This window comes from Chionomys nivalis, chromosome 3 (genome assembly GCF_950005125.1).
Source record: "Chionomys nivalis chromosome 3, mChiNiv1.1, whole genome shotgun sequence".
Taxonomy (NCBI): domain Eukaryota; kingdom Metazoa; phylum Chordata; class Mammalia; order Rodentia; family Cricetidae; genus Chionomys; species Chionomys nivalis.
In genome coordinates, this window is record NC_080088.1 from 58,114,810 (window position 1) to 58,127,718 (window position 12,909).

Below are 12,909 nucleotides of genomic sequence, written 5' to 3' on the forward strand. Positions count from 1 at the left end.
GGCACCTGGTCACATGGGCCCCTCAGCCAGGAAGCAGAGAGAGGCTGGTGCTCAATGAGCCTTTTCCTCTCTTTTCAGTCTGAGAGCCCAGTCCACAGAGTGGCGCAGCCCACATTTAGGATGGTTCGCCCTACTTTAATTAACCAGTCTAGAAACTCACAGACACACTCAGACATTTCTCCTAGGCGACCCTCGATTCTGCCAAGTGGGCAGCCGTTATTAGCTATCCCAGTGATAAAGAGTAGGAAGCAAGTCTCTCTCAGCTCTAGTCCCTGGCCATCGAACTTCCTTCCATAGATTGCCTGGAATGATCATTGTCGCCTCTTACAGTTTCTTGCCTTCACTTAGAGTTATTTTAGACAAAAAGCCAAGTCAAAAAAATTAATTAATTAATTAATTAAAAAGTAAAAAAAACAAAACCAAAACAAACAAAAAACAAAAGAACAACAAAATAATAACACAGATCCATATGCATTTCTATTTCATTTAAAAACACAAATAGTAGTGTGTGGTGCATAGCTTTCCACACGTGCTACCAGACTGCGGATAATTTTATAGCCATATTTTTTGCTCCCTCATATTAATAGTTGCATATTATTCTGCTCTAGTCTGTTTGCTACAAATAGTCATTTGACAGATATTTCAGTTGTTCCCAATATTCTGTTGTAATGAAAAACCCGAACAGTCCCCCATCTGCAGAAACTGGTTGTTTCTCAGAAGCAGAATTGCTTGACCAAGAGCTAAAGAAAGCGACATTTTAGCTTCCACGGATATAGACCAGCTGCCCCTCCCGCTTATGAATTAATTTCCACCAACAGGCGACTGCTTATTTTCACACACTTTTTATTTGTTCATTTCCTAATTTGTGATCTGTACCATCTACAGGCTAAAATGACACATCATTATAAATTTTTGGCAGTGCTGGGAATTGAACCCAGGGGATGTGTGCATGCCAGGCAAGTGTTCCATTAACCTAGCTCCTCTGGCCTCTCATTGAAATTTTTTAAAAATCCTTTTAGATGTGGTAAAACACACACAAAGTTTACTGGACTGATCTTTTTCAACTGTGCAGTGGCATGTAATAGATACACATTGTGGAATCACCAACGCCTTTATCTCCTGAAGTCTTTTCATTTTGCAAGATAGAAACTCTGGACGCAGTAAACACTGGTTGTCCCCTCTTCCCTTCTGTCATCCTCTCCGATATCACCTCCTGTTGTCATGTATCCGGCTTCTTTAGATGTGAGTGGGAATCTTACAGTATTACTTAGCTCAGTGCCGTAGGGACCCCTCCATCAGGAATCATCTGTATTATCGCGCCTGCCAGAATTTCCGTACTTTAAAAGATGATCACACTGCACCTAGCTTATCAGCTCCTCTTCAGGTGGCTGCTTGAATCACGTTCACCTTCTGAGACCTGTGAAGAGCGCTGCTGTGACCGTGGACACACACATTTCTTCCCAGTTTTCTGCTTTCACTTCTGTAGACTTAACACCGAGAAGTGGAAGAGGTCATATGGAAATTCTATTTTAAACTCTCTGAGGAACCACCGTGCAGCAGCACTCGTTCACATTCCCACCAAAGGCACCCAGGGGCTGACTTCTCCACATCCTTGCCAACACTTTTCTGATTTGTTTTTCAAAGTCTAAGCCATCCTGATGAGGTGAGGTGGTTTCCACTGTCACTTCAAAACTAATTTTTCTCATGAATCTGAGCATCCTATCAAATGATTAAGCTTATTCCATGTGTTCATCATATTTATTATTATTATTATTAAGTCTGGCTTTCTCTTGCTGAACTGTAAGAGCTTTTCACACATAGAAAACTAGCAGTGGCAAAAATAGTAAATGTTTGATATATGAACCAAATGTCTGGTGCCCAGTAGCTTTCTCCTTCTTTCCTTCCCTCTTGTAATGGACTTTAGGGGGTTTATTAATATTATTAATTAATTAATTTCATTTATTTTACATCCCAACCACAGTTTCCCGTTTCTCCTCTACTCCGTTCTGCCCCTCCCCCATCTACTTCTCCTCTGTTTCTGTTCAGAAAGGGGCAGGCCTCCCATGGGTCTCAGCAAAACACAGAACATCAAGTTGAGGTAGGAATTGCTCCTCCCTTGGTAGTAAGGGTGGGCGGAGCAACCCAGTGTGGGCAATAGGCTTAGCATTGTCTGCTGAGCTCAGCTGACATGGTCTGAGGGCAAAGCCTGGGAACCTGGTGCCAACTTTTCACACTAAGTCACTCACACCATCCTATTTATCATGAATCTGAAGGCTGGGGCCTCTTTCCGTCTGAATTCCTACCTACAGGAGTCTGTTTTAAGACCAGAAAAAATCAGTACATTTAACCTAAACAAAGAACTTTTCCCCGCCCGACATGACAAACAAACAGGGACACAAAGTCAAATTATGCTTTGTTATAAACTTAACAGACTGGTTTAACTCAAATAATCACATAAAACCATGATGACAGTGGCACTCAATTTGTGGGTTGCAACCCTTTTGAGGGTGAAATAACTTTATCACAGGGGTCACCTAAGACCACTGCAAATGTCAGATATTTATGATCCATAACAGTAGCAAAATTACAGCTACGAAGTAGCAATGGAATAACTTTATGGTTGGGTGTTACTACAACATGAGGAACCGTATGAAATGGTCCCAGCATTAGGAAGGTTGGGAACAGCTGCATTGTGGCTTTGGGGAATCTTGAACAAATGGATTCCTATAACTTAGTGGGTGGGACTAAGCCCTGCCCCTGCCCAGGAAATCCAGGTTGATACAGATCTCTCTCTTTGGAAGCCTTGTCTTTACCTGAGCCGAAGCAACAGCACCCTGCACTTCCTTGCATTGACTGGTACCAGTTTTGTTGAGTGTATTTTGTTTTTGGTTTTTTTGCAGGGTGAGGATGTGAGACAGGGCCTTGCTCTATAACTCAGGTTTGCCTCAAACTCAGTCTCCCAAGTACTGGGATTATAGACTTGCATAACCACATCCAGCTGAGTACTGGCTTTCTTCTCTGAAACTACCTACGAGAAGCCCACCGTGCTTCAGCAAAAGGCCTTCAGGGGCTTGAGGACAGCAATCTTCTCCCTCTGTACACCTTGGCCTGCCAGGCAGTCACGGTTCTTTAGGAAAGCACCTCTAATGCTCATGTGAAGACTTCACAGCAGCCTGGCAAACACTGGAAGACACCTCCAGTGACCATTCCTAAAATGCAGACACAACCCTCCGTTAGAAAGGGTGTACATGTGCATGCATGCATGTGTGTGCATGAGCATGTGAGCATGCTCATGTATGCACATGTGTGTATGCACGCGCGTGTTTGCACGTGGCGTGTGTGTGTGCACGTGCGTGTGTGTGAAGGTTAGGAAGCCAGTTCCTCCACTCTTGTTGGCTTAGAAGAGCAGAAATGTCACTTCCCCAGAAATGAACTACCCCCAACTTCAAACACAGTTAAGACTTTTGCCAGGTGGTTCAAGAAATGGAAATATCAGAGGGAGCATTCAGCAGAGGCAGTGGGAAAGGAAAGAACCTAAGAATTTATGGGGGGATTCACTGACAGATTTCTGTCACTAGAAGCAGAATAAGGCCTGAGAGGTGGGTGAGCTAGTGAAGAACCTAAAAAGGAATAGGGTTCACACAAGAAGAGTTACATTCTAGAAACCAGAGCGCCCTACCATTTCCACTGACTCTGTGTGCTGGGCCCTTTGCAAAGCATGATCAAGAATGGTCGGGTGAATGACGGATTGCCCTGTTGATTTTCATGGCAAGGTGAGATGGTTCATCCCCGTAAAACAGATGAAGAACCAGTTTCAGGGGGTGAAGATATGTTCAAGGCCATGTACCTAGTAACAGCAGAATTGAGATTTAAACCAATCTAAGCCTTCTGACTTTTAACACAGTGTGGCCCTTGTAAAAGTGCCAGCAAGATTCAATAATGTATAGTTTAAAAAAAAGATTCTGAATCTGGTGGGGTATGAGGAGGCACCACACTCCCAGAACATACCCTAAAACCACTATGAGACCCTCGGGGAGCCCCAGGGATGGGATGGAGTCAAAGCATCTGTTTGCATCAGGGGGTCTTGTCCTCATAGGCCACTCATTCTATAGACACTGCTTGAGCAACCCCTCTGGGCCAGGCTATGAGCACAGGCACACTGCAGAGATTCTGGGGAAAAGGAAAAAGGAAGAAGGAAAGGGAGGGCATAAGGAAGACATCTCCTCAGTTCTGAAGGAGTAAATGAGATCTAGTTGAGGCAGAAGACAGGAGAGGACACTAAGAATCACAGTCCTCTGAAAGGGGAAATTCCGAAAAATTTCCCTGTGAGAAATTGGGAGGACGGCAATGGAAAAGTCTTCATCTCGAACATAGAGATAATTGGGGTACCAGGGAAATGCTGCTAAGTTGGCTCTTGTCTCAGCAAGGCTGTTCGTTCACACAGTCCTCTGGGCAAATGTTTATGGAATATCTTCGGCATTAAAGTCCTTGTAAAAGTTTCAGGAGATGTAAAGATCATAGGCCTGGGTCCCTCATATAACACTGTAATGGAAGGCAGAGTGCCTGCAAATAAGTCAAGTTGAAAAACATGACAGGGAGTGACAGCATTCAGTTTCCCCCAGAGTATACAGCGTTCTAGCTCCCGGCTAAACAGCAGGTGCCACCTCTGGAGGAAGGACCAAGTCTGACAGCTCGAGTGTGCTAGGGCCCGGCCACTGCTCTATGCCCATGCATGTCTATGGCTGGATAAGTCGACTGCTGAGCTGGTCCATCTGCTGCCTGATGGACAGAGATTCTGAGGATGTCCATTGTTGGAGCCTCTGTCTGTCTCTAGTGTGACATAATATACCGAGTGCTTCAGAGAGTCCCCAAAGCTGAAGTCACATGCTTACTGCAGCTAGCATTATCTTTGAGGCTCTGGGAGGAACAGGGTGGGGTTATTTCCTTTGATAGGGAGTTTCTGAACCATAGAGAATGGTCGTGTGCTTTCGTCCTTACCAAGGCTCTGGCACAGTGACATGTTTGAGAGTGGTATGAAATCACCGCCATCAAGATTCGGGTGGTTGTGTCATCACTCGTGTGTTTCAACAAATATTCATTGAGTCACACACGGTGCTCAGTGCTGAGGGCAGAGCGGTGAGCAAAGTCAGAAATGGCTTTCCTTCGTGCAGTTTAGTAAAGAAGCAAGATACTTGTCAATTAAACATAAATAAAGGCATTTTTTTTTTTTACTCTGAGAAGTGCAACAGAAGAAAGGTTTCGGATGCTCGAAAAGCTTTCCATAAAACTCATCTACACTGAGATTTGAAGGATGATATGGTAGACTCAACGTGGTCACCTGTCCTCTGATGTCCTCTCCTGAAGATGTGGCATCTCATCACTTCTCCTGACTCTAAGACTGGCCTGTAGAACGCAGTATTTAAAAAAAAAATGTGCCCGGAATTCTGAAACTAGGTCAGGAAAAGCCTTGAAACTCCTACATGTCCTTTTTAGAATGTATTTTTTACCGATCTGAGCCCACCGTGTAAAATGATCCATTATCTGCGCACCACAATGGCAGAGCCCACATGTGAGTTTGGGTCAACAGTCCTAGCAGAGTGCTGCCTTCCAAAATGTCATTCGCTTACTTCTGTCAGATGAATGGAGGATGGGAGACTCCTCCCCATTGTCCTAATTCCTGACTCACATAAGAGAGGAGGTAGGGAAACTGATTTGTGTGTAAAATAAATGAAAAAAGTTATTTAAGTAAAATTAAACATTAAAAAGAGTTCAGCATGGGCCAGAATACAGTCGCTTCACAGGTCAGTTAGAGATCTGTCTTTTGTCCTGACAGACATGTCCACCCCCAAAGAAATTATAGCAGAGTGGCATAAATAAAATTTTACATCAAAAAAGTTTTTTTGTATAATAAATGGATGATAGAGGAGTCAGAGAGATGCAAGAAGCCTACTAAGTTGGCCGCTGCAATTGTTTAAGTGGAAATGATAGCAATTTGGTCTTAGGTGGTTTTAAAAAAAAGTAGAGAGAGAGAGAAGTGGATTGATCAAGAAATAGTTAGGACTACAGTAAATTGGATATATTGATGGATTAGGGTGGGAGATGAGAAAGGATTAATTGATTCATTCATTCATTCATTCACTCACTCACTCAACAGTCAACTCATCTTTAACCAGCCCATATCTCTCTGGGCGTCCTACTTTGCCTTCTATTGCTATAATAGAAAAAAGCAACTTGGGGAGAAAAGGGTTTGTTTGGTATGCATGTCACAATCACACCCCTGGGGAGAGAAGTAGGGGCAGAAACAGGAACCCAAAGGCAAAGCCTAAAGGAGAGCACATGGGAGGGATGCTTCCTGCTCGCTCCTCACACTCACACACTTCCCAGCGCAGGCTCCCATGGTTGGCTGGGCTCCCACATCAATCATTAGTCAACAAACTCCTTGCAGGCCCATTTGATGGACTCATTTTCTCAACGGAGGGAACCTCTTCCAAGATGTGCTACCTTGTGTCAAGTTGACAAAAACATTAACAGCACTCTGGGCACTATAGGACTGGCTCTCTGTGTGTGTGTGTGTGTCTCTCTCTCTGGCTCTCTCTCTCTGGCTCTCTCTCTCTGGCTCTCTCTCTCTGGCTCTCTCTGGCTCTCTCTGGCTCTCTCTCTGGCTCTCTCTCTGTCTCTCTCTGTCTCTCTCTGTCTCTGTCTCTCTGTCTCTGTCTCTCTCTCTGTCTCTCTGTCTTTCTCTCTCTGTCTCTCTCTGTCTCTGTCTCTCTCTCTCTGTCTCTCTCTCTCTGTCTGTCTTTCTCTCTCTGTCTCTCTCTGTCTCTCTCTCTCTGTCTCTCTCTCTCATTTAGTTTTATTTTCACATATTTACTAAAAGTGAGAATAAAAGTAATAGAAATCATGACTCTTTTGAAATATGCAAATGACACAAGATTAACCAAAATTTCATCAACTGAATATTCATGAAATCCAAGAAGAGAGACCCGAGAATGCAATGAGCCATCACGATTAGCATAAAGACCTAAACCAGGAGTTTAAGATAACAGCTGTGTAAGTAGAACAGCAGGCAGTAGAGAAATACCATACTCAAACAAACTATATAATATCAGCACGATAGACTACATAAATCAGCACTAATTACGTCCTTTTCATTGGAGGGCGGTGGCACTCAGGGCCTCAGGTACGCTTGTCAAGTGTCCCACCACTGAGCCATACCCTGAACCAAATGAATTCTGTCTTAACTAGCATCGAGCGATATCATCTGTGAAAATCAGATCACATCACTGTGGCATCTTGTGCAGCGAGGTCAGGGCTGCGCTTGAGTGACAGCGGCAGAAGTCGGGCTTACCAAGTGAAAGGGCAGGTGATTCACCAGGGGAGAGTGCACTGATGCAAATGAGGAACAAGTCAAAGACCTGGTTAGTGAACCCGAAGAAGAGAAGGCTGCAGGTCGGTGATCACCCAGGGCCAATAGTGAGGGGCCTCCAGCAGGAAGGCAGGTGCTGACAGCTCTTGAAGGACAAGCAGTTCCAACAACTGGAAGTCACGGGGAGCCAGATTTCAGTGCCAGGGGATGAGGACATGTTAATAGCCACAATCAGAGTCAGGACTTTCTTCTGAGGTGTGTGCGCTCTATCACCAAAGCAGCTCAAGCTAATGATACGGAAGAGACTTCAAGGGGATTCTTGAACTGCTGTGTGCTTGAGCTCTGTAGCTTTAACATCCACAGCCAAGATGTTCATCATATCTCCAGGAAAAAGAAAATAGAAGATGACCCCTGGCATCCCATCTCCCTGGATCCCACCCAAGTCTTTTCCTTCCATTTGAACAGAGTGGGCAGGACAGTGCCCTCTGAGGATGTCCCTAACTAGAGAGAGACCACAGCTGACTACCAGTGACTCGAAGGAGACCTGGGTGAGAGCAAGCACTCCCCCCAAGGCCCAGGAAAGGAAGAGAGTGGGTACTAGACCTGAGTCTGGAGAGTGGTTCTGCTTTGGTCTCGGAACCAGGTAAAGGAGTGGCTACTGGAGCCGATTTCTGTTGCCGCAGATGAAACCGGACTTAACCTTGGAGCTGACCCCTCATTCTGACACTTACGCAGGTTGTGGGCTGAGGCATGGCATTGTTCACGAGTTCCTCCTTTATCATCAACAACTGTTAATTTTCAAGAACATGACCTGATTACCACCTGTTATGTCTTTGAAGGGCTCTGCAAGCTTTCCACTAACTCTTTCCAAGACACTGTATGGAGCAGTCCTCACACCAGGCAACCGATACATCCTCTTAATATAAACCAAACAACCATTGTCAACTGCCAGCAAGCTACTCTTACATGCTAATGGCTTCACCTGGCTAAACACCACACTTGCAGTCTTGATGCATGCAAGTACCTGAGTTCAATGTATTTGTTTTTATTTGCATTATATTCTTTGAGAGTTTTTCCCCCTCAAATAGCTGTTTCTGCAGTGTGGGCATGGTTCCCAGACCTTGTACAGCATCTTAACAATGAGCTACACTCTTAGTTCAATCTTATACTTTTAATTGATATAGTGGTTATGCATTTTTTGGGGGGCACAATGTGGTATTTTAAAACATTTAAACAACAAACAATGATCATCAGATCAGGGTAAATAGTGTAAATATCACCTCAAATCATCATTTCTCTGTGTTGGGACAATTTGCCTCTAATACACTATCACTTTGACAAGCTTCTGAGACACAAACAAATAGAATCACTTGAATTGTGCAAAATTATTGTTTTCTATTTTATGTATTCAGGAGTTTTGACTGCAGGTGCGTCTGTGCAACACATGTGTGCAATGCCTTAAAAGGCCAGAAGAGGGCATCAGATTCCCTGAAATTGCAGTTCGCAGGCAGTTGTGAGCTGTATTGGTGCTGGGAATAAAACCAGGGTCCTCTAGAAGAGCAGACAGTGTACCTAACCTCCAAACCCCTGATCAACCCTTTCAGCCCTTGGAAATGGCTTTAGCTTTTAAGGACGTTTGGAAATGGAAGAATGACCATATTCTTTACAGCAAGTTGTTTTGTTTTGTTTTAAAGCTGTCTAAACTCAGGGAGAGACCGGACAAATAACGGGAAATTAGTTTCTGTGAATAGTGCAGGAGAGTTTAACAAGGCTGGGAAGTCAGAAAAGGGATTCATATCTGATTAAAGAGGAAATTGCAAGTTTGGGATTAATAGGAAGGAAGGAGGGAGGGAGGGAGGGAGGGAGGGAGAGACAACAAAAAGAAAACGATAAAAGGAAATAGTCTCTCAGTGACCTGGGCAAAGTGGGTTGCTGTAAGAGTGACTGGGAAGGCCAGGATTAAAAGGCTCATAGACCTGAATGAAGAGATTAACAGTGTAGAAGCTGTGGGCATGAGAGGGAGGGGCTGAGTGCACAGGATGCTCACCAGCAACTCAAATGCTTCCTGGGGTCTATAGGTACACAATTGACGATGGCTATTGTCACTCAGCTTGAGCTCCATGTCCTCTCATCTCCCTCCCCAGTCACATCTCCTAGCTCCAGCAACATCATCAATTCATGTGTCTGGGCATCCCTATCCCCTTGGAGCAAATCCCATTTGGCTTCTCTTTTGTAGAGAACTGTCTCACTTAGCTTTCCTTTTCCCTTTTTTTTTTAGCTGTTCTTTTCTTCACTCATTCAGAAGCAGAGTATGTCTGCCCACTAAGAATGTTATCAGATTCATAAACAAAAAAAGAAAAGGATGCTTTGACTCGCCTCTGATATAGTTACACTACTAAAATGTAGGTTGCTTCCCCCTCCCTTGCCCAGAAGGCACATGACAATATCATTTAGCTTTTCCTGTCCCCCCAACATAAGTTTTGGTATAAGACAGATGCCTAGGTCTCTTAGCTGTATCTATACTCAGGCTTCTCCGAGACAGGGATTATCCCCCTTGCAAAGTATTAATGGATTGTCAAAGCCGGTTTTCCCTTTTTACCAAAAAGTGCCAAGGGGAACTCACACCACAGTTACTTCCCTAGGTCTCTTCCCAGCCACTCAAGAGCTTCGTCTGCCGGGAATAAGAGCCACGAGACTCACCCTATGCAGCTGCCCATGCTAGCGCCCAGGGGAGCCCCTTTCTCTTTGTCTTGGAATGAAAACCACGGTCAAATAGAAAAACCAGTGTTGTCGGGGCACAATCTATGGGACAGCCCCTCTCCCTCATGCTATGCACCATGATATTCCAGCGCACTCCGGTCCTTGGGATTCCCTATTACTCATTCCTTAGGGCAAGGCAGTTTCTGAAAGCCCCCATACGAAGCAAGCGCCATGTGGAAGAGAAAAAGAGAATCTGCTTTTAGCTACCAGGAATTAAGTTCAAGCTAATCTATCTAATTGAGACATGGAAGGCAGAAGGGAATTGCATGGTTTGGCAGACAAGGAATGGAAGGACACTTAGCATGATTCAGGGCTCCAGACCTTGGCAGGAGGTACAATGTCCGGAAAGCACACTTTGTCTCCCTCTACTCATGTTCAAAATTTCCCAGCCTGATTCTAAGAGTGCCTACCATATCGTTCAGAAAGAACTTTCCACAGGTGAGCAGAGAGGAGGCCAGGCGTCCAGTAAAAGGTGGTGTGTCTGAGCTGTGGTCCTATTCTTCCTCCCTCTGTCTCTAATATCATATCTGCCTGGCTCGAAAAGGTGGGTGGCCAACACCTGCCCGTGTTCTGGAAGACTTTCCAGGAGTTTCCCCTCTCCTGCTGGCCTGTGTCAGATATGTTTCCATGGTCCTCCTGTGAGTTCTCAGCTGCAATCCCCAGCAATCTCAAAGACTCCCCGCCCCCGACTCCCACTTCCGCCTTACTTTGAAACACGGCCTCTGAACTTTTGATTTTTCTCCTGAAGAAGCTGGTGTGTTTCAGTAGCCTGGCTTTCAGGATTGTTCATCCCTCTCCCCATCCACAGCAGATCCATAAAATCAAATTCTCCTCTCCACCCAGGGATGATAAAATACCCGAAGCGCTAGACGTGGCTTCAGTGAGCAGACACACAACCATTTCCTTGTCACCTAATGGTGATGTCCCTGTGATTAATATCACCTTCCTGCTAGAAGCTTCAGCAATATAACTTCCTCTGATACTCCCCATAACTAGGACATATTATGAAGTCAGCGAGCATATGTTAAATGCACAAATGAACTGATATTCAAAACAGATTTCATTTAAGTCTCTATGAATCACATCCACAGTGTGTACAGCAGCAGACTCGATACAGAACCAGCTCCCGAGCACGAACTGATACTCATTTTAGTCCTGAGATGAGAGTTTGGTCTAAGAAGACGGGGCCGGCTCCTCAATCATTATAGCTTGAGGAGTGGGAAGTTCCCTTAGCCAAAAGCTGTCTTTCACCTGCCTCTCCAGAAGCTTACACTGCTATTAAAGGAAGCAATATTTTAAGCCTATTTGCAAATAAATGCAAATGTGTACACAGCATGAGGAACACATCAAACCGCTGCCCGGACCCCTTTTCGACCGAAGAGTAGCTTTTTTTTTTTTTTTTTTTTTTGCTCCCAAATGAGCTAATGGTCTCTAATGCTGAGATGAGGCAGTTAGATGGGAAGGAAGAAGGGAGAGGATTTCTGAGCCTGTCAGAGTAACATCAAAAGCGTGCTCAGAGGCCACTGCAGAGAGACTGTAGGAATTTCCTCCCTCCTCATTGCCCCGTATAGGAGCTCTGGCAGAGCCAGTGCCCACTGAAAGCTTTCTCTACAGCAGAGCAGCTGGGAACTCCCAGCACCCCGCAACCAAGAGCAGATGCCAGCGATTCGGTAAGTGGTACCTTCCATTTCCTGCCTGTCCTGTCTCTTGGTCATGACAGCGGATAACTGGATGGAGGAGACTCATTTCTGTAACGGCCCACATCTGATGTGGACAGTCAGAAACTCAAGCGTGATTGCCTAAGGTTGAAGCACATACCCTCTCCCCTCTCTCACCCATCTCCTCTCCAGCTGACTGCCCACCTCTCACATCTGCCCCAGCTATAGCTTCTGTCTCCCGTGCTCACCAGGCTGCGCATGTCTTGAGGACATACATGTCACCAGTGCCTCTCCACCGCGGCTCTCAGGGACCACACACACAAGCACAGAAGCATTCCCGAGGACTACAGGAGTTTGGGAAAAAAAGGTAGAAGCGTAAAAGAAAAAAAAAAGTAGAAGAAAAAAAAAGTACTTTTTTTTTTCAATTAGAAAAAAAAAAGTAAAAGGAGCCTTGTCAGCTCCCCAGGCCGCCAGGACTCCGTGTGCAGAGAGAAATAAAGCAGAGGACTGAGGAAGAGCTCAGGTACAGAAAAGGGAAGTGACTAGAGAGAGCGACACCACAGACAGGGGCTGTGTCCGTGCTTGGTTCCAGATAACTTCTGCTGGCAGGTGGGCATTTCCACTGACGAGAATGACTACAAGCGTTGCCCTTGGAGAGCCAGCAAGTGTAAAGCCTGAGGAAAACCCCAAAGACAGCCCCTTTCACAAACACAACAGACGCCTCCCTGATGCACCCAGAGTCCCAGGAGTAAAATCCGCGAAGCCCGCGGCTGACAAGTGTGGTCTGTGCAGTCTCACTCCCAACCAGAGCGCAGAGGAGCGCTTCTCGTAGGACCTCTCCACAGATCCTTCTAGAAGCCAGTTTCCACACACCACTCTCGCTGCTAGATTAGTCGAATCTCATCCTGTGTGACTCTGGAACGTTCCTATTGCTTCTGTCCACCATGCCTGGCCCCTCCCCCGCCAAGCGCTTGGATCAGAGGGGTTGGATGGGATACTATGTGCCTCTGAGGTTCAGTTCCATAGAACGAGCCTCAACCAGCTTTCTTAGAGACTAGCGGTGACCCCTGCAGGTCTGCAGAAACAGTCAAGGTCCTTCCTTTTCTAATGGCTCAGGGACTTAAA

General features: G+C 45.4%; 1 protein-coding gene across 3 annotated transcripts in view; it reads right to left on the minus strand.

Annotated features, from left to right (window-relative positions):
- Positions 1–12,909, minus strand: part of Cd86 (CD86 molecule) — a 60,610-nt gene that overhangs the window by 26,284 nt on the left and 21,417 nt on the right. For 2 of the 3 annotated variants that reach the window (XM_057765161.1, XM_057765159.1), the window contains exon 1: positions 12,033–12,088. The exons of the other annotated variant lie outside the window; for it this stretch is intronic. In XM_057765161.1, coding sequence (XP_057621144.1) covers positions 12,033–12,061 — 29 coding nt within the window. In that variant the 5' untranslated portion in view covers positions 12,062–12,088. Of the gene's footprint in view, positions 1–12,032; positions 12,089–12,909 lie in introns of those variants that run through there. 3 annotated transcript variants of the gene reach the window in all.